This window comes from Mercenaria mercenaria, chromosome 4 (genome assembly GCF_021730395.1).
Source record: "Mercenaria mercenaria strain notata chromosome 4, MADL_Memer_1, whole genome shotgun sequence".
NCBI classification, from domain to species: Eukaryota; Metazoa; Mollusca; class Bivalvia; order Venerida; family Veneridae; genus Mercenaria; species Mercenaria mercenaria.
Window position 1 is genome coordinate 4035593 of NC_069364.1, and position 22679 is coordinate 4058271.

The 22679-nt window shown below is 34.3% G+C and overlaps 2 protein-coding genes across 2 annotated transcripts in view; one reads left to right on the forward strand and one right to left on the reverse strand.

Annotated features, from left to right (window-relative positions):
* The window catches only part of LOC123552616 (zinc finger protein aebp2-like), a 54336-nt gene extending 41891 nt beyond the window's left edge, over positions 1-12445 (forward strand). Inside the window, exons 5-6 of the mRNA XM_053540191.1 lie at positions 24-91; positions 690-12445. Coding sequence (XP_053396166.1) covers positions 24-91; positions 690-837 — 216 coding nt within the window. The 3' untranslated portion in view covers positions 838-12445. The remainder of the gene's footprint in view (positions 1-23; positions 92-689) is intronic.
* A 3884-nt stretch (positions 12446-16329) lies between these two features.
* Positions 16330-19185, reverse strand: LOC123553156 (uncharacterized). Its single transcript, XM_045342901.2, has one exon. It carries the CDS (start codon positions 18501-18503, stop codon positions 17199-17201), a length of 1305 nt encoding a protein of 434 aa, XP_045198836.2. The 5' UTR covers positions 18504-19185; the 3' UTR covers positions 16330-17198.
* Positions 19186-22679: the final 3494 nt, after the last annotated feature.

Sequence of the window (22679 nt, forward strand, 5' to 3'; positions counted from 1 at the left end):
ACAGAAATTTCTTATTGTTACAGGTGATTGCAAGAAGGAAGGATGATTCAGGGAAAGCTCAATTCCTCCTTCACTGGACACCACAAAATATGTGAGTATCTCTTGTACAGTCTGACAGATATCTGACAACCTACTTGCAAAAAGGAACACAATATAGCTTTTTCAGATACTATTTACACTGTGCAGGTATTGACAGTAACAGTGGTCCACTGACCTATGGACTTTAGATTGTCAGTGGGACCAATAAATCCTTAGAACTGGTAGGTCCCCAAGACCACAAAGATTCAGAGGTTGTCGGTCTAAATTTAAGTAGCCCGCATACAAAGTGTGAAACTCTGAAGTAATTTTCTAAGTCATATTATATATAAATTCATAGGTTGTTGACTAGACTTGGTGTTGAGAGTTGATATTTTAAAGTGTGACATTTTATGTATGAGTGGGATTGGGGGAAAGAGGTAGAAATTTTACCAGACTTTTGCATTTATACAAATTGACTTTCTCCCAAGTTTAGTACCAAGGAAAACTGTTAACTGTTGTAAAGGATATTTATTTCTATTGTAATATGCACTAACTTTATAAGAGTACTGTTATAGTAATACACCTCTATGCTTGAAGTTAGTTCGCTAGTTTGCTTCACAGTTCAGCAAGAAATTAAAATGTATCAAACTAAACAATATGTTCAATTTCAGTATACCAGATGAGTGGGTGTCCGAGTCTCAGGTCCAATTCTTACAAACCCGCAGCATTCCCATGAACTGCCTACCTCGAGACAGTCTCGTTAATCTTCACCCGTCATTGTATCACGAACATCGCTACAGAAAACATCGAAGGAAATGATTAATAGCTGATAACAATCTTCAACCTTCAATCATTGATCATCAATTAAAATGCAGTGAAGGTCACATGACTCCGTCTATTTATAGTATAAATGTGACTATGGTAAATGGTTTGTCATTTCAGTGCATCTGAAAATCACATGACTAGGTCTATTTATAGTAACAATGTGACGGTGGAAAATGGTTGTCATTTCAGTGCACCTGGAGATCATTTGAGTATTTCTGTTTATAGTGAATATATGGCTATAGGAAGTGGTTTGTCATTCAAATGCAGCTGAAGATGACAATGATCTGGTCTATATATAGTAACAGTGTAACCATGGAAAATGGTTCGTCATCCCACAATCGGTATGAGATCGTATGAGCAATGTATTTATAGAAACAGCATGACCATGGAATAAAACTTTGTCGTTCAACTGCTGGATATCACATAACCAGATTTATTTATAACAACAAATTAACCGTGGAAATGAATTAGTCACAGTGGCACAGTTGTAAGGTCACATGACAAGATCTATATATAGCAACAATGTGGCATTGGGGAAAAACTTGCCCACGCTGTTTGATTGTACTAAATAGGAAATATGTGTTTTATAGAAAATTCATTTCATGTGACACATCAAGTTTATTTCATTGTACACATCAAAATGTGTATGTGATTGTTAAGTCTTTCCTAAAAACAGTGTATATGTTCAATCAAACAACTGCCAAAACACCACATAAAATATTTATGATCATTTATCACACGGCAGTCATATCATCCATACAGCTGAAAAAGTCACATGACCAGTTTCTACGTCTTTATCTCGTAATTTGTGACTTGTGATAGTATGAAAGGTTACGTCGTAAGTTTTTGAACCTGTTGTCTGAGGTACTGTGAGGTTGAATCCCACAGCAGAAATTTTATCTCCTATTTATTCCTGCTAGTTAGCATTTGTTCCTGCAAAATTATTGCCAGGAAAGTTTCATACCATTGACCGACTGATAAATATAATTTAGAAATAATTACATCTCCCTTGTTTCTTTTAAAGTTTGATAATGGCTTTATTTAGATGTGCAGTACGTATATTGGATATGTCAATGTTTCTTTAGACTTATAACTGAATAAACTTCTGTATTTCTGTTGGAGGTTTTTTGGTTAGAAAATGAGGATGTATAAGAAAGTTCAGTTAAGTTTAGTATTTCAGAGGACTTGCCTTTTATATATTTTTATTACAAAATGGTACAGCACTTTTCTGTTATCATCAGGGTCAAATTAGCTTAATGTTAATGTTTAATGAAGCCATCTTCTGGTGAAAAATTGTTAGTTTTACAAGCATAGTTTTATCAATTTGGAGCTGTATACCCAATGATTTCCTGAATGTTAGACTAGACACTATTTTGTTTAATAAGAGTTATCTCCCTTTACTTTGTTAAATTGTTATTCAATTATATCATCTAAAGTAGACTGTTTATGTGATATAGAAAACTTGACCTTACAGGAGCAAAATTATTCTTTTTTGGCCTAATTTTTGTTTAGAATACGTTTTTGAGTTTATTATTGAAACATTAGTGTGAAATACATCTAGTATTTCTCAGTAAAAAATACCAATATATATTTTACTGGTACTAAACGAAAAAATGGGTGAATATTTTTTTTTACTAAAACAATGTAAGACAAGAAGAAAATGTGTTGCTTTAAAAAATAGATTGAAGCCACTCATGGAAATATTGCATTAATGTTTCCTCAATGGAAGATCTGAAGAAAACAAATCTCTGTAATCTAGTGATGGGCCGACAATCGGATAATCGTCGGCGTGGCATTCATGATCGCGATCGCCGACTTCACTTTTCCCTGACAGATTAATTACATGGCACCCTAAATGGATAATTTAGTTGTTTCTGATCTTTTTGTACCCCCCGACAACAAAGTTGTGAGTGGGGTATACTGGTTTTAGGTTGTCTGTCCGTAGACACAATCTTGTGCGCACCATCTCTCCTCATCCCCTTGACACAATTTAATGAAACTTCACACAAGTGATCAGTAACAACAGTAGTTGTGCATGGGGCATGTTAGGTTCTTTCAGAAAAAAAAATTGCAGAGTTACGGGACTTTGTTTTTTGTTACTATACTATATACATATACACAATCTTGTGCGCACCATCTCTCATCATCCCCTTGACACAATTTAATGAAACTTCACACAAGTGATCAGTAACAACAGTAGTTGTGCATGGGGCATATCAGGTTCTTTTAGAAAAAAAAATTTGCAGAATTACGGGACTTTGTTTTTTGTTACTATAGACACAATCTTGTGTGCACCATCTCTCCTCATCCCCTTGACACAATTTAATGAAACTTCACACAAGTGATCAGTAACAACAGTAGTTGTGCATGGGGCATGTTAGGTTCTTTCAACAACAAAAATTGCACAGTTATGGGACTTTGTTTCTTGTTAACATACTATGTACATACAGTCTACATATCGTCGCCTCAACGCAAAACTAGTCTATGTGTATATAGAAATAGAAGCAGATAGACTAGTTTCGCGTTGAGGCCACGATATGCAATCTTGTGCGCGCCTAATCTTCCGAACCCTTGCACACAATTAAGTGAAACTTCACACAAATGATCAGTACCAACCCTAGTTGTGCATGGTACATGTTACGTTCTTTTAGATAAATCTTCTGCATAGTTATGGGACTTTGTTTTTTGTTACTATACTGTATACATACAGTCTATATACATACAGTCCACATAATTATGCAATCTTTTTTTTTTTTTTTTTTTTTTTTTGCTGAACTCCAATAATTTTTAATTTAATAACACAATATCATTGGATTAATACTTTCTGTCTGCACCCTGGTGAAATGGAATAATTAAGGCGAGTACCTGATTCGAAGTTTACTATTTCATAAATCTTCATAAATATTTTACTTTTACGCTGTTGACTTACTCGTGTTAATGAAGAGATACTATAGAAATAGGATATTTAATCTCTGTGTGGTTCATTTCTTAAGTAATGATATAAAACATACACTATAATGTGAACTTATAGATATGCAATTAAAATAACCGATTATCCGATTAATCGAATTGGTTGGCTTGTCCGATTATGCCGATTAATCGGTTGGCAAATCTAACCGATTTGCCCATCACTACTGTAAACATGCAAAAGAAAACAACAAACGAGAAATGTTATCTAAAAAATATGTTTGTTAACCACTTTTTAACAAAAATTGAGCGTGGCTACCTTGTATCATGGTAGTGCATTTTAAAACAATAGTGCCAAAGTTTTAATACCTGTGCAGCTATTTCAAAATCTTAGAAGATCATGTATATACATGAATGCTGTCATTATGCTGAGAATTTCTGAAATTTTTAGGTATGTATTATTCTATTTGTTGGTAACTTATTGGGCAGAGGTTACCTTAGTGATTTGAAAAGGTGACCTTTGTCATTTGCAAACTAAGTCCATTTTATAAAATACAAAAGTACAGAAATGTATTAAAACTTCTAAAAATGTAGCAAAACATTTGTATATTTTTTCTCTCTGATAGTGATGTATAATGCTGATTTACATAGATACAGTGCATAGTATTTTGAAGTTTTAAGTTAAATTCAATTTTTCCTTCCTTGACAATAAAATTAAGCAGAAATACTGCACAATCAAGAGTACATATATACCAAGTTAACAGATAATAGATGCGGAAAACAAGAGTTTTTTAATCAAAATGTAAATAATAGGTAATAAAAACACTCAGAAAGAACATGCATCCAGATTTATGTGTTTTAAGTTTTTTGAAAGCTCCTTCATTTGATAATGATTATAGATAAAAAGTATGTATAAAACACTTGTATTGTAGGTAAGAAAGCTGTCTAGTGTGTTACTCACACAGTAAAATGTGATGTAATATAGGACTACAGTTTTAATAATGTATAAGAGATTAATTAAGAAAATATTGATTTCTAATAGTCTGTTGTATATCTGATGGCAGGCAAGGTAAGAAGCCATGCTTGTTGAACAAAACAATATTGTCAATATTTTTAGGGCCACACCAAACTGCTCAATGTATCATATAGGGCAGACAGGTTTCCTTGAATGTTATTTTTGGATTTGACAGAAATAAATTTCTTTGTCTTTACAGGGAAGTTAGAGAATATAATGGATATTTATGACATTGGTTGTATAATGGCAGAAATAAAATGTTAGGAAATCGAATAGATTTTACATTTATCAGGGGCCAGTGTGAAATTTCTCCAGTCATTACTGGGTGCCTTCTTGTAGAAATGAACTGTACAAAAAAAAACACAGTCAGTCTTCGATTTATGTTTCATAGCCAAGCTACTAGTCATTTGTGCATCTTGTTTTGTCATTGTCAACCAAAATTTTAATTGAAATGTACAGCCGATTGGCTCTAACCCTTATCATGCTGGACACGACTGATTATGCCTTTGCGACCAGTGTAGATCCTGATCAGCCTGCATATCCGTGTAGTCTGATCAAGATCTGCACTGTTCACCATTCAGTCAGTATCTTTTTGGTAAGCACTCCTTTTAACAATTAATGGTACTGTCCAAATTGAAAGTTCATTTTAGAAATTTAGCAGGGTAAGGGTTAAACCTCAACTTTGTCCGTTTAATACTACCTCCGCTTATAAATATTGCTATTTATTTTATTAACTTAACTGTCAGTTTTCTTCAGAAATTCATTCAGTTGGACTATGAAACGTAATTTACACTTTTTAATCAAGTTACATATTCCCTTCAGATCTACTAGAAAGCACTCAGGCCATAAATTTAATAAGAGTTTGTATTCTAAGAATAAGTTAATTACATCATTTCATTCATGTTGTGTTTTTGCAAGGTGTAGAAGAGTGTTAAAAGTGCTGCTGATTTTTGCCACAGATCCACATATTTAGGTCTTAAGATATGTGCATTTTACCCCCTTCCTTGTCAGTGTGAAAATGACTTTGTATTTTCTAACCTTTGAAGCTACAGCTCACTTTAGAATTTGATAAAATCTGGCAGAAATTTACAGCATATCTTGCTTGCTTGTATTTGTTTAATTCTCCGCCATCTCGAACATGCTTAACAAAAACCACTTTTAATTAAAGCTTGCAGCATTTGTTCCCACTTTCTCAAAGTCCCATTGTAAATTACCTGTTATTTATTTTGCTAATCTATTACCTCAGAAGAACATATGCTTAATGCAAAGTTTTGTAATGAATATATTATTACTCTCTGTGTGTATAATTATGTGTGCAACAGGTTGTCTCTGTGTGACGATACCTGCCAGTATGTAAGATTTTGTATTGTGTATTATTGCTATTGATTTAACTGTAACTATGTTTCTTAGAATACAAGCTCTTTTTTGTCCATCATTTGTTCCTTCAGAGATTATATTTATTTATCCAATCAGGAAAAGGTTGTCTTCATGAAAACAATATTGAGGGTTAAGAGCCAAACTAGTCTATCTGCTCCAGTGCAAGTACATAGATCAGTATGGCTTTTAATCTTCGTATCAAAGTGCCATCAGAAACTCAGGGCAGCATCATATTTATATATTTATCCACATGATCAAAATTATCATGCAATGATCAGCTTAAATTAACAAGTCTTTAACACGGCCTCTTTAATAACTGCTAAATGCTGCTTTATTTATCATATATGATATTTAAAATCATAAAAGATGGGAAGTTGTTTTGTACCATTATTACAGTCTGAACAAATAAGAGACAAACAATGCCAGTGTTCAGAACTGTATTTACATGATATCCCTTGCATCCGAGGTCTCGAGTTCAAACCCAGTTGGAGTCGCAATTTTGCCTGTATAACTCACTAGTACTTTGATATCACTGGACTTGCAGCTTGAAAAACTTGAAAGGTTTCTTTACAAGAAAGCCAATATGGATTACTGCAAAATGAATGAGAACTTTGTGACTGCAATGAGCATGGTGCAATAGCTTTAAGAAGTAAAGCCAAAAAGAGCTATCTCCTGATATACAAAGATGGCAGGTAGTACCTTTTTGCACTGAGCTATTAAATTGTAGCTGTAATTCTATAAACTATCTTGGCCAGATCAATTATTTGTTGCATATGGGTTATATATAAGTGATGGCATAATAGGGATGATAGATGTAACTTTTAAGAAATTACTCTAGAGTAAAAGTTTATATAATTTATGACATGAAACCTTTAAATAGCAGAGTACTACTTTTACCCGTTTAAACATCCCAAAGGTTTAAAATGTGATAGTATGTCAAAAGTGTTCTTGCCTAGTTGCCTGATACTATTTTGTTTACTCATGAATATTTACCTGGATTTTTTTTTAGCACAAGACTTTGAAATTACATGAAATGCTCTAGTTAAGTTTATAAAAACTAGTTTTGTAAATGTGATAAAAAGTAGTAATTAAGGCTATGTCACTGTAAAGTAATTTTAACATACAGTTGTATACCGTTAGTCATGTAAACACAGATATTGAGTAAAGTACAAAATTTGTGTAATTGAAAATATTCAGTGGTTGACACTGTATCATTAAGGTGCAGAAACTGAAATGGTTTGATACAGGATTTGCTTTCTGTCCGTCCATAAGTTATTGCCAATATTCCCTTCACCAGATTTTATCCAAACTTGGTCAGATGATTTTCAGATGATGGTAATACATGCTTTGATACATTAGGAACTGATTAAGTAGATGTATTCTCAATTATCACATTTTACTTTTGCTCAAACTTGGTCACAAGATTACTTAAATTTTAACAACACTAGGTCGTTTACTTTCAAGTTTGAGAAAAACTTTGTAATTTTTCCCCAAGTTTATAGATGCTGTTTAAATGATTGAATTTTCTTGAGATAGCGCTTTCAGATGTAGCAAACTGATGCACTTGGTCAAAGAAAATGTTTGGGTAATTTGTGAGTGGGTGTGGTAGGTTAATCACAGGAGTTACTTTTGTGTATCTTTGAAAAATAACAAATCAGCATATTTCTCGTCGAAGAGAAAAACCAGACTCCATCATTTGATGAAAAAAAAATGTAAAAAGCAAAAAAAAAAATGCAATTGTGCATACTTGCTGGAATATACAAAGTCAGAGCAGAGTTTAGTAACTTTGGCTTTTACATAGTTCCAAGAAAATAAGTTTATTTTTCCTGTTATTTTAAAGGTATACTTGGTCCAAATTTCATATTTGAAGTGAAGGACAATTGCTATGTTTAGTTTAATGTAAACATTAAAAATATCTGTTTATTTGTATTAACAGTACTATGCATTAGTTTTAAAATAGTGCACACTTAAAACATGTATAGTTAAACATAGCATAAATGTGTGCTACCACTAAAGACTAAAAGTTTTTTTCACAAACGACTTCTACTGCACAACATTTGATTGTAAATGTAGCGCTACATACACAGTAATTATTTATTTATGTATTTAGTGGAGGTAAACACTTTTGATGAGGATTTTTATGTTTTGAAATGAATATCTGAAGATAAAACAATAAAATGAAAGATGAGCATTGATTATCTGGTCTGGTATGTTGGTCGTCCTGAATGGTACCATTTTTGGCCAGGAGGTCAAATTCAGTTAAATCTGTGATCTCAGCTGCATGTTGGGTCCTATCTTTTTACGGACATGTTTGTGTATATTACATAAGGTATATTGAACACTGGCATTTTAAAAAGCATACAGGGTATTTCTGACTATTACTGTATTATTGCAGCGCATCTGAGTAACATTTAAACTGCTGTATGAATCTGACTTCCAGTGGATTTTTTGCTGATTTCTTGATTGAAGAGTTATCTTCCCCTCCTTTACCACAAGCTGATTGGTTGACTGTTGCACTACAGTTTTTATGTGTTCGAAGTAGGTCAAGTTTACAGGGTCACTAATCATTAAATAGCTTTGAAACTTGAGTAATAGGTCTGACCTTTAACCCTTAGCCTGCTGGTGGCAAGTGATTCTGCCTTTGCGACCAGTGCAGACCAAGATCAGCCTGCACATCTGTGCAGGCTGATCATGGTCTGCACTGTTTGCCATTCAGTCAGTATCTTTTTTGGCAAGCTCCCCTTTGAACAGTTAATGGTACTGTCCAAATTGAAAGACGGACAAGTTCATTATACAAATTTAGCAGGGTAAGGGTTAAAGAGTTTGTTAGTATAGAACTTTTGAGGTGTAAAGGTTATTAGTAATTTAAGTGCCAAGTTTTCAAGTGAAACCTGAGCAATTATATACATGTAGTTTCTGTTTAAAGCATCGTTGACAGATGGTTTATTTTTACAGACATAGTTATAAACTTGGAGTTTCCAGGATTCATATTGTATTTTGAAATTAAAAATGTTACTTGGCGTAAAAAGTTTGAGTTTGTGCTTGTTTACATATACATATTTATAATAGAAACAAGTCTAGTTGTAAAAACTAACTATTTTATTGATAGCTGTTAATAGATGCCTGTTTATTAATGTGTTAAATTTTGTTAAGTATGTGTGAATTTTGAACAGTATTTATATTCTCTTCGTTAAAATTCATTGTCTCACTGCAAAACTAATGTAACTATGTAAAAAAAGGCAGATTTAATAGTTTTGTGCTGAGGCAATGAATAGTGATTGACAAACTGTTGTAATTCAGTTATACATATGAGCCGCGCCATGAGAAAACAAACATAGTGGCTTTGCGACCAACATGGATCCAGACCAGCCTGCGCATCCATGCAGTCTGGTCAGGATCCATGCTGTTCGCTTTTAAAGTCTATTGGAATTAATGAAACTGTTAGCGAACAACATGGATCCTGACCAGACTGCGCAGATGCGCAGGCTGGTCTGGATCCATGCTGGTCGCAAACCCACTATGTTGGTTTTCTCATAGCATGGCTCCTTATTATTATTGTAAATGTTATAAATATTTTACATATACATTGTACATTAGGTGTGATAATTTAATCCATTTTTTTTGTGTATTTTATTTTGTGTGTATATATGAAATTTACAGTTGAAAGAAAAGTGAAACACGCTGTGTGTGAGATGATGCATGTATGCACATATATCGATAGCCAAATAGGAACACAATTTAGGAACAAGAGAACCTTTTGATCAAATTAGTGCTTTAACAGGACATCCATTCTTTGAGCAAACTTTTACAAAAGTAAGTTTCATTAAACAATGAGAGAACTGAATTTTCAGCTTCTTGAATTTATGAATTAAATTTTCAGATTATTTCAAACCCTGAAAAATAACGGCAGGTTTATATTTACGAGTATGAATGAAATTGTTCAAAATATTTAATCCTTGCCATTCTGTTAGAACTATTAATGGTTAAAATTCTTTTGCTGAGAGTACATGTTGTACATTTGGGAAGTCATTTTAGTTATCAAGCATGAATAAAAAGTTCTTTCGTAACAGATGCGTTGGAAAAATGAGCAACTGTGTTTGTTATCTCACAGGTTTAGCGATAGAAGATTGTTATCATGAAATTACCTCAGATACACTATACATGTATTGTATAATGCTAACTTGCTCACATATGAAGGAAACTTTGTAGTATTTCATACATTTTACAATATTTGCAGTTGCCATGACATTGTAAGCTGCCAAAGATAAATTGTATACATGAACATGATGAAGTGTTTTTAAAAGGAACATGCCTCTAGATTAGCAGCAAGCTTTTCAAAACTGAGAAAATCAATTTGTTAGCAGATGTCAAGCACAAATACAAATCTGGCTGCAAGCAAGTTGCTGCTTAATACAGGTGTTCATCTGTACAGGATTGTAATGGACATTAAGGGCATGCACCTTTCAAATAATTCTTTTTTTAATATGTTGTGAATGAATGTCAAGTGAAAAATGGTCTGAAATGTAGTTAGTTGATAAAAATAATGACAGTGGAAATATTTGTATGGCTACAGAACATTGAGAGGCATTGTGGTTTCATATTTATATGGTACACATACTTGTTGCTTTTCATAGTTCATTTCAATATGCTTAGGAGGTGTTAGAATTTTGAACATCAGAAAATTACAATTTTCACACATTTTTGCAATGCAGGTTCAATATGAACTTTCAAAAACTTTGAACTTATAGATTTACATGAAGCTAACTACTTGTTTACATCTATGGAGCAAGGTCAGTAGACCCTTTTAAATATGTAGAGAGATTTACTACAATAGATCTAATCCATGCACTTATTGAAATTGCCACTTAGACATATTCAAATATCAATTTAGACTTATTTAAATTGCAATAAATCACAATTTTGACATACTGAAATTCCACCTTAGACATATTGAAATCACAGTCTCTCTTTGACATCTGCTAGTATTCAGAAGTGCCTGATCACTTAAGTAGTGTTTAATGCATATCCTTTATCATTTCTGGTCCTTTAATTCTCTGATGTAGAAGGGGTACAGAGTGTGGAGTACACGGTGGGTAATGCAACTAAGTCAGGAATGGAAAATACTCAGTTTACAAGAATGCCCACTCTTCCATGTTTCAGTTGGACCTTGTTTTCTCCTATATAGTGCTAAATTTGATCTTTTGTAATTTCAATATTAGGAAACTTTTCAAATAGATATATTTACCATTGTACTCTGGTCTTGAAGTTTTTGATGCCACGTGCTTTTTAAATATTTATAAATTATTTTGCATTCTTAGCAGAACATTTCTTAAGTCATATAGTTTTGTTTCAGATCTGTTTAAAAGTATTATGAGTTATATTATTGCAGTATAAATGATTCATTTATGCTGTAAGTCTTTCCCTTGTTGAACTTTATATTTAATTGTTGGCACATTATATATAATATTTTGACGAAACCATATTTATTTTTCATTTGTCTAGCTAATATAATTTAGATAGGGTCAAATACGTGATAGATACATTTTTGCAGATTTTTTCAAATAATGGCACTTAGTAATTCAGAACATTTGTGAAATTAATCTTCATTTAAGAAATAATGTGTAGAAAAATCATGTTTTAACATTATTAATACATGAAAAAGAGGTTATACATCCACAGAATAATTTCATGGGGGTGTAGTCAGAGTGAATTATTCTGGTAGCATACAACTGATTTTTTGAGTATTAATTTAAGTAAAACACAGTTTGGCTTTACATTATTTCAACTCCAGTAATGCCTTTATCTAAAACAGAAGATAAAATATTTTAGTGCTTTACTTGGTCGCAACAAAAACATTGACATCATCACCTGTTAACGTGATGTCATTTTAATGTAAGCGTGTTCTAACAGAAACGAGCATATTAGAATATGTAAAATAACACAAACACTTCAGGAATTCTTAACACTATGAAAAAGGTTCCTAACCAAGAAATCACTAAATAAAATTGCATTGTAGTGCAAAAGGTGCCCAATTTATAGTAGTGCAAAAATTGCCCAATTTACAGTAGCTAACCAATTTCTAAAACTTAAAATTTGAACACAATGGCTAAATGACTTAAATATCTTCTATAGGTAATTAAGACATCATTCAGTGGATATAGTGTTCTCCACACTGTTTGAATTATGATAGGGATCTATGTATGTTTACTGAATAAGTGGTTGAAAGTATTTCTGTGTTAGTTAGAACAATTCTTTAGATAGTTTTGTACAAACTTACAAAAAATAAATGCAACTTGGACCAAATGTTTTCTGCTTGTTTTGTTTTTGAAGTTTTTGTATCACAGGTAGTACAACTGTATGATATATGTTGGATACAATAAGCCCTGTGAAAGCTGAAAGAAATTAATTTGGCAGTCACAGCTTATGCAGGTCCTTTCACTGATTTACCTGTTCAGCAATATTGCTGTGATGTCATTGTATGTTTAAAGGGACAGGCTTCCAAATCGTTCAACAACAAAATTTTTTTTATTTTTTTTTAGATATCTGGGAATAAATGCTATATTTCTTAACAATGCTTTAAAACTTAACTACTGACAAACTATATGTTACTGAAACACATGAGAATTTGCTGTTTTTACTACTTCTTACAATGAAAATCGAAAAGCGTTTGTAACACTTTACTCCAGGTAAACTGTCTCTATTCTTAATATCTATATTTTGATGTCATAATTCACTAATGCTGCTATAGCGCTGTTGTATTTTTTGCCGTGATGGTCCAGGGTTCAATTCCCGATGGGGTCATCTTTTTTTGTTGAATTGAAATTGTAAAACATTTTAGAAACAAAAACTCATATTCTAATGTTCATAATATGACCAAACTTCAATTTGAAAGAAAGATTGTTTTTAGCCAAATCTGGAGGTCAGTGCCTTTAAGGTGGATCTGTGCTAGAATGGTTAAGCTCACTGACTTCAAATCACTTGCCCTTTACCTCTGTGGGTTTGAGCACCGCTTAGGTTGAATTGTCAGGAAGCCATTCAGCTGACTTGCTGCAGGTTGATGGAACCTACAGGTACCCTCAGCTAAGCCCCAACCAACCAGACATTCATTTCTGGGTGGGTATGTTCGAGTGGTTACTTCAGATGTTTAGGTAACTAAAGTGTGATTCTCAGACTTAACATACAGTCAAACCTGTATTAATCAGCATGCAAAGGAAGCTACACAATCCTGCTGCTTGCAGCAGGTGACTGCTAAAGACAAGTTTAAATTGGAACAAATCGTACATTTGCGAAGTGTTCTTACTGGTTGCTTAAGGCAAGTTGCTATTTGATACAGGTGACTGCTAAGGCAAGTTCAACTTATCCCAATGGACTCACAAGTAGCTATTACAGCACGTCTATGAAATCTATTTTAAAATCTCTCTCACTGACATTCACATGCTTGTCTTCCTGACATCAACTATGCACGTTTCCCAAGTAGTGATCAATGATTAAGCAACAACATGAATAAAAATTCTGGTGATATTTCTTGCTTATAACAAAACCTAGAAGGTCATAATGGCCTCGAGTCTCTCACCTGACCCTTACTATTGGACCTTGAATGCTAGTATATGTATGACATGCTGATCATGAATGGTACCAATTGTCTTCCATATGAAAAAAACAAAACACGTCAAATACCCTCATTTGAACAAATTTGAGAGAGAACCTCACAAGGATGCTATAGCCAAGTGTAATGAAGATCAGACAAATGGTTTATCTGAAAAAAAGTCATTTAAAGATATTTATTCCCCTCTTCGAAGAAGATGGTATACATATATATTTGCTCATGACTAGAGCATGGCTTTGTCTCACAATGGTCACACTTCATAGGATGTTTGTCTGTGGTCAGCAGATGACACTACTGTTTTAAGGGCCAGTTGGTATAAGGTCAAGGTCACAGTGACATTGAGACTGGGAAAAAAAATCTGCTCAATAAACTTCATAGGATGATAGCATGTGGTCAACTGATGACCTCTATTATTTTTGTTGACGGTAACAATGACCATGAGACTGAAAACGGTCTCGGCTCAATAAATAAAGAAGGCTTTGGCTTACAGTTGTCAAACTTCATAGGATGGTTGCCTGTGGTCATTAGATGGCACTGATTGCTTTGGTGGTCTGTAGAGCAAAGGCCAAGATCATGACCTCAAGTCCGAAAATTGTTTCTGTTAAATAAGTTAAGAACCATTGAGCCTACTGCCTTCAAACTTCATAAGATGATTGCCTGTGGTCAGTAGATGATTCCTATAGTTTTGAGGTTAAGTATGTCAAAGGTCAAGATCACAATGACCCAGACTGAAAACAATTTTAACTGAATTATTAAAAAAATGCAATCAACCGTCTTGCGATGTTTGCCTGTCAGTAGATGACCCCCGATGAGGTTGTGCGGTTAAAAGTAAAGGTCACAGAATACAATATATCCACTTGCCTCCGACTGGCCATCGGGGTGGGGAGGGGGGCACATGTGATTTACACACAGCCTTTGTTCTAAGCTCTATTCGATGATGATAAAACAAATGGTTCATGATAAGAAGTTGTTTAATTCTAATTTTAGCTCTAGTAGTCCGGGTTTGAAAAAAAAATGAGATGGACCGTATAATGATGCTATAAACCAAGATCCATCAAGCGCTTCATTAAGGTTTAGCAGTTTATCACAAAACAACAGAACTTATTAGTAAACGAACAACATCTTGACAAACAACTTATCTGTCCAATACATGTTTAACTGTTCTGTTCCATAGGACTGGATATTTAAATATTCTAAAGGAGTTGTCCCCCTTTAAAAATGAATGCCATTTGTAAAGAAATGTAAACAATGTTTTACCTAGTTATGTTAAGTTTAAACAATGGTACATTGTTGCAAATGCATCAAAACGAAGACATGTAACAGCTTTTTAAAAATGGTGAGATTGGTGATGTTCAAACTTTTTTCTCCAAAACGTGGACCTAACTCTTAAAAGTTCTTTAAATGTACTTCTGTATTTAGCTCTAGCGGCATCTAAGAGGGGTGAAGTGCCCCTATTTGAAAATAAAAAAACGGGAGAGGACACTATAATGATGCTGCATACCAAGTTTGATTAAGAACCGTCTTGCAATTCCTGAGAAGAAGAACTTGTTTTAAGTTTTTTCTTTCTGTTTTTAGGTTTAATCGTCCCTAAAAAGGGTCGACTGTGCATTTGAACAAACTTGTAAAGGACCTTATAAATGATGCTACTGACCAGATTGAAGAAAGATAAATCATGCGACTCATGAGAAGTTATTTAAAGGTATTTTTGTTTCAGCTAAAGTGCCCTTATTTGAAGAAATTTATATGAGGACTATAAGAATACTACAGGCCAAGTTTGATGAAGATCCCACTAACACCTCATGAAAAGTTATAAAAAAGAGGCCAAGTGCCCCTATATTTACAAATTTTGGACAGGACCTTATAATGATTCTACAGACCAAGTTTGATGGAGATCCATCAAACGGTTCATAAGAAGAAGTCGTTTAAAGGTATTTCTCTTTATATCTCTAGCGGCCTATTAAAGGGACCAAGTGCCCTCTTTCGAACAAGCTTGAGAGAGGCCCTTGCTAGCATACTACAGACCAAGTTTGGTGTAATTATGACCGGTAGTTTCAGAGATAAAGATGTTATAATTAAAAAGTTGACGACGGACGAGGGACCATTCGCCTATACTAATACTAGTAGTTCAACAAAGTTCAGATGAACTAGAAAGAAGAATATAGATCCAACAACTGCCTGTGCCTCGAGATTTCTGACAAGGAGGCTTGCCTTTGAGCTAATCTGAGCAGAAACCTGGTAAATAAATTAAGAGCAACGTTTTCAAGTTTATCTTTAAAAAAAACTAGCAAGATTGTCCTAATGAAACATCGGTCAAGATCAAACAACGGTTTAGTTTTGTTCAACAGCTAGGTCACCTGGTCAAATTCTAGAAAATCATTGTTAACACTCTGTTCATGAGTTTCTTGAAACATTTCAAGATTTTTTGTTTTAATACGATCTAAGAAAAGTTTGAAACTGTGTCACCTAGGCGTACAAATTAAGTCACTTGGTTAAATTACAGACAAAACTTTATTAACAATGTAGAGGCCTAATGTTTTCTATGTCTTGACACATACGAAATTTTATCACCCGAGACCTCAAAGTTGATTAGTAGGTAAAATCATAAGAAAACGTTAACATAGTGGTCACAGTTTCTAACTCATGTACATGAAACTTGGTCAGAATGTATGTCAATGAAATCTAGGTCAGTTTTAAATTAGGTTACTAGTATATTGCATCCAAAAAATAGGATCACTTGATTAAATGAAAACACATTTTCTACCTACCATAAAGAAACTTTGTCAAAATGTATGTCTTGATGCAATCAAGGTCTAGTTGGAAGTAAAAATAGGTCACTAGGTCAAGCCTAAGAAAAAACCAGGACCAGAAACATGAAACCTAGTGAGAATGTTAGACTTCATGATATTTATATCAAGTTCGAACCTGTTTCATCTTGCCCACTCCGACGAGTGATAAAGGACATTCGTGCCCTCATGTTTTGTAAATGCCAAAATGATGCATGATAGTTAAAAATGTATTGTGTGAAATGGGGCCTTTTGGTCATTAACATAGTTACCATAGAAAGAAACAAATAGATATCTCTGTGCGATGAATGAAAAGCTCAGTATAGGCTTACTTGAGTGTAAGACGACATTTTAAGTTAATTCGACATTTTAATAAAATGTGGGAGATGGATAAGTATATCCCAGATAGAATTTAAAACAAAACTGAAATTGTCAAATAGTACAAAAGGCATACGTTATTTACGACAGCATACAAAGTCATACACCTGAATTAGAGTTGTGAATATTTTGGCAAGACTTTCAGCAATGTATTTTCTATCTGCATGTAACAATAACATAATGTGTGTTCAATTACAATATAGGTATCTTTAAATTATTCTGTTACAGACACGTTTCCATCTGGCATTGTTAGTTAAAATTAGATATTGCAAGATATATACGGTAAAGGTCACTGAATTGGTATGATTTCCTCTATGACAGTATCCCTAGGCCCATAAGTCTCCGCTTTGGCAATTAAAAACTGATCGACACGATTTTTCAAAGACCGATATTTTTCAAGCTCACCCATGACCCTTTGCCGTTTCACTAACACATCTTCATCAATAAAAGCAGATTCTTCGTCTGAATCATTTATTGACCGTAAACTAAGTGTTGTAGAACTACGTGTCATTGTTCCAGGAAACGTTGACCCACGCCTCATAAACGGTTCTTGAGCCAATGAGCCACGCCTTGACGCCGGAGATCCGTCGAAATTACCATTCGTTATTGACTGTCGTCGTTGCATGAATGAAGGGTCCATTGCAAACGGTGCTGATTCCCGCCTTTTCTTTTCCAAGCGTCTCTTCATCAAGGCGCATGTTCCGTCAGTGTATTCGTTATATTCACCAGTGTTGTCCGTTTTATCCCGAATCATTTGATCCAGCGATTTCTGCGGTTTGGAAGTTTCCAGTTTTTTGCTGATAGCCATTCTGTGTCTCAGTTTTTTCACTGAACTCACTGTTTTTCTAACTTTATTCATATCTGGTTCATAATCAAGTAAATTTTCCATAGCTTGATCAACATTTATATCATGTCTCATGTCGCGCAATCTCGCACGTTCGTCTGCTTCATGTTGTTGTTCTTTCTTCTTGGCGAGCGTGCGCAAAATTCCGGGTACCACGTCCGACATTTTTTGAAATTCGTCAAGAACATACATCCCTACTGACCCTTCTGAACCACGTCGACTCATTGAGTCCCTTCCATTTTCATCTCCTTCCGGTATAACTGGTTGTTTAGCAAACTGATTCGTCGAAGATACTCTTGTGTGCACTTTTGGCTGAATAACTGACGAACTCCGTGATAACGGCGGAGATTCCGTATTTGTCGCACCAAATATTCTTTGAGGCGGTGCTGACGTTGTGAGTCTATTGTTTGACGCCATATTTACAGACAGTGTTTGTCTTTTAGGACCAATTTGCGCAGGTGGAAACATTGACATATTCCTCGCAGGGTTTGGCGACCTGCCAGGCACAGAAAAATCCGCGGGAGGTAACAGACCACCGGACATTGCTTCATTTATTGTTATCTGTTTCTTCCGACTGTTTCTCCACTCATTTCTGACTTTAATACGTTCCCGGTCCATTTCCATGATTCTCAGTCTGGACTTTAAATTAAGATCATGAAGTTTGTCATCTAACATCATATCTTCCTTATGGTTAATAAATAGTGTCCTCTCTAAGTGTTTTGGCGGTCCTTTCTTGTGTAACCTTGACATTTGTATCTATTAGTTGATTAAGTATGGATAATATGAGGTTTAAATAAGTACCATCAACACGAACTCTTTTAAAGCCTTCGTTTGGGAGAACATAGACTTCCTACTGTAACAAAAACATTTCAGTTGCTGAAGTTAAAACTTAAGCCGTCCATTCATTTCTTCTGTATTAAACATGTTTTATACTAGAGCGAATAATTCTTTCCTTCACGTTTAATTTCAGAACGGGTAAAAATTTTGTATTTAAAGATCCACCTTGTTTACTCCGAACACTTCTGTTTCAACCTTTTATCCGAACGGTCTTCACTGATATTTTATCTGAACACTTTCTAAATTATTTTATATCTCTCGGCAAAGAATGTTTATAAAAGTCTTATCCCTGCAGTTGGCTTCTAAGACAAAGAGAAGTTTATTAATCGCGTGAACTAGCTACGGTGTGGGTCCAGTCGCAGATACTCAGGACAATGTTGCCGATATTTGAACGATGATAAATAAATTCCTCGACATAAAACATACAAAACAAAAGCCAAGAGGCCCCGACGAGTTTTTAAAATTATTTTTGTTGCTTACTATAGTCGCCAAAACACGATTGATTTAAGAGCAGCAATGATTATGAAACGTTCAAAACCATACTGTAATTTGTTGTCAAATATCCAAGTGCGTGTAAATCTTCATTTACTAAAACACATATCTTAACCAGGACCGGTTAGCTCGGTGGGCAGAGGATCAAGCTATCAAACGGGGTCGTCGGTTCAATCGTCGGCGAGGCACGGGGGATCACAAGTTCACAGAAGACAGAGGTATCCGAGGTCTTCCGTCCTCCGTATCTAGTTGTGTGTGGGAGCTGGCAACTACTCCAAGAATTAGATAGTACTGGACCGAATTCAAGAATCGATGCTTAGCATACCGCCGCGACAATACTGAAATAAATACACACAAACATATATACAACCTTCAACCAGGAGTCAAAAGGAGGTGTTGTGACAGACTTTACCTCGCAGACATTTTCTTAGTTGTTTCTGTCCCCACAGTGATTTTCATTAGGATTTGCAAGTTTATATCTCCCCCACCCACCCGACCCATCATCAGGGCCTTTGATGAGGTTAACGGTCTGGGTCATATTTGGCACTGGTGTTGGGCGACGCACTTATCGTCACAAGCTGTCAAAATTGTTCAGAAGTTAGCCGTGCATCTGTTGTGGTACATTCGGGGGAAATTGCCAACTACATTTTGTACTTTCAAAGAAAACACTTTCTTATTGATATATGTCCTGATACTGATTGACAACTTGACAGAACTACTAACTTACACAGGTAAAAATGGCAGTGGCGTAGTAATAACATGCATTTATTCAAAGTTTTTCTCCGTTGTTATTATTAGAGATTAAACCTATTAAATTAAAGGAAATCAAACCGAATCAAAGTCTTATAAAATGATCAGACATTTAAATATAGATGGAAGTAACGAACTTCACATTTTACCGATTAATCAATTTCAAAACCCCCTTTTACGAATGTAATAATGCCCCACAATGAAACTAAACAGATTGCGAACTCCTAAAAGATAATAATAATCAAAACCCGAAGCATATCCTCAGCCATATCCGTACAAACCTACTATTTTATCATCAGTCATAGAGGCGATATGAAACTTTCATCTGAATAAGGTAAATGTTTGAACAAGATCATTCATATCTTCTAGTATTGAGTAGCGGTAGCCAGCTCCCGGTATCAACAAAATTAATGATACTTTATACACGTTAAGCTAACAGCCATGAAACAAACTGAACAAATAGTTCAGCTGATTTTATTTCCTTACATTACACAAATCGAACTTTAATAGTATTCGCTTAGGCAAATATATGAATTGATTACGTAATAAAATAAAAGAATAAGCAAGGTCACGTTCTGTTTAGCATTTTCCCCTGTAGTTGAACATTTATTAGACGGAGACCTTTAAGTGACATTTTGTCTTATTAAGTGTTATGTAATAGGTCTTAAAACGTATGTAATAGCATGAATAGGCTACTGGATACAATGGAAAATTTTCATTAGTCTTATAAAAAAAATTTATTATACAGAATCCCTTCGTATTATCAAGGAAATAATAACTCATAAGGTTACAATATACAAGGAAATCATTAAGTTTGCAGTCAGAAGTAAGAAGAATAAACCCCTGAAGGCATGAAACTAGCTGCTAGCTTCGATAGATATTTTCGCTTTCTGTCTGTTTCTGCCGAGCTTGATAATCTTATTTGTACTATGTGGCAAATGTTTTTATAAATCTGGCCAAAAATACAGATACACATGAATTGAATTTTCAGTCTTGCAATATATCGATGCAGAGACCTAAACAAACTAATAAAACCTCGCTATTTGATGCTGGTCCACTATTATATGACCGGCTTTTGTAAATCTCCAAAAAGCTTTGGATTTAGCAACAAAACGTCCTAGGTCTCTATTTGCTGTTAGCGCATGATTACATTGTTTTGTAATACAATACATCTTTTAACCGTTCATTTTTACATATAAAGTCAAGGGGATTACATTGCATGCTTCGTGCATGCTTCGGTTAACAGCCTCATTCTGATTTCATGTCAATTCTTTGAACTGGTGCATCAAGTTTCTTTCAGAGTGATTATATATATATAATACTTGTAAGAGTTTAAAACATTTGACACAAACAATGTCTGAACAGAAAACCAGTTTGTAATAAGCCATTATTTCTGACATAACATACAGTATTATTGTGGATTAATCTGTCAAATCGTTTAGGCTAACATTTGAAATTCTGGTGATTCGCAATAAGTACTTTTTTTACGTAGACCAAGAAATGCACCGAATGTTGACATTTTCTTCCTTTTTCTAGTGTCACTAACATTGGTAGGTGTTGGTTCTTCTCTTTTGCTCTAGAATCAACATATGTAGTGTAAATAATAATAAGTTTAAGACGCAATAGGTCTACTACTGTTCTCATAGATGGGCTGTCTACCATGGTCTCGGGACTAATAGTATGGGATAAAAAGTATGTTCTGAATGGGCAGTCTGCTGAAATTTTTGCTGTACTCTTCCAAAAAACATTTTTATGAAAAGACATTTCAATACTAAATATAGGAAGTATTGACTCCATTTTAGGTCATTGGTATGGCGTCGCCCTTTTGCTTATAGATTGCCAGATATCTTGATAAAGAACAGTATTTTACACAACCGTTTAGTTTTTCATTTTTATTACACCGAACTTTTTTCAATTCAGAACAAAGTTTATACATTATTTGATGAAACAGTAATCAATGTATTCCATTTTCTAATTAAAACTAGCCATTTTTTGCTCATACATTTTAATATTCCGGAGGGTTTACAAATAAGTGTGTTTCGTTTTCAAATGAATAGTTTCAAGGTAATAATTACAATTTCAACATTCAATTCAGTATTCTGTATACAGAAATTGACAACATTTGATGTAAAACATATATACAATTTGTAATCATTTGATAATAAGCGGCCACTAACATACAACATCACAATTATCAGTCTCAGCAACGTAAACAGTTACCAAAAGCATTGCGTTGCGAAGTTGCTAATGGTTCATGGAATGAGTGTTCCCGTCAAATAACCTCCATTTCTTGGACTGCTGGTATGAAGTTGGCTGAATGACGGACAAAATATATGAACCAATAATTACATCCTGAGCAGTAAAAGGGTAAACATGCTATCTTAGACTAACATAAATTGTCTATGTTTACACTGTCATATCATATTTGCAGCAAACTATACCACATTTGAACCTTGTATCAATGCAGCACACACTGACTTGCGACTTGGTAACCAGTAAATACGTAAGTCTGTACATGTAAGGCCTTCGGTTTGCCCGGGCATCCATCAAAATGATTTAATTAAAGGAGGAATTAGCATGCATTTAACTTATTTCATATTTTAGTCCGTGGCGAATTGTAGAATTGTCGAATTTTTCCTATATTTTGAAAATTTGTTTTTATGAAAACGTGTGTGTTACCTTTTAAAATTTCTATTTTTAGGCCATCAGTATGGCGGTCATCTTGAATTTCAAAATGGCTGCTGTATTTAAATAAGTAGACCGTTATTATATATTTAGTATATCCATCAAATAAGGCGATTCCCTTATGGATGAGAAAGTGTTGCAGCTTACAATACCTCAGTATGA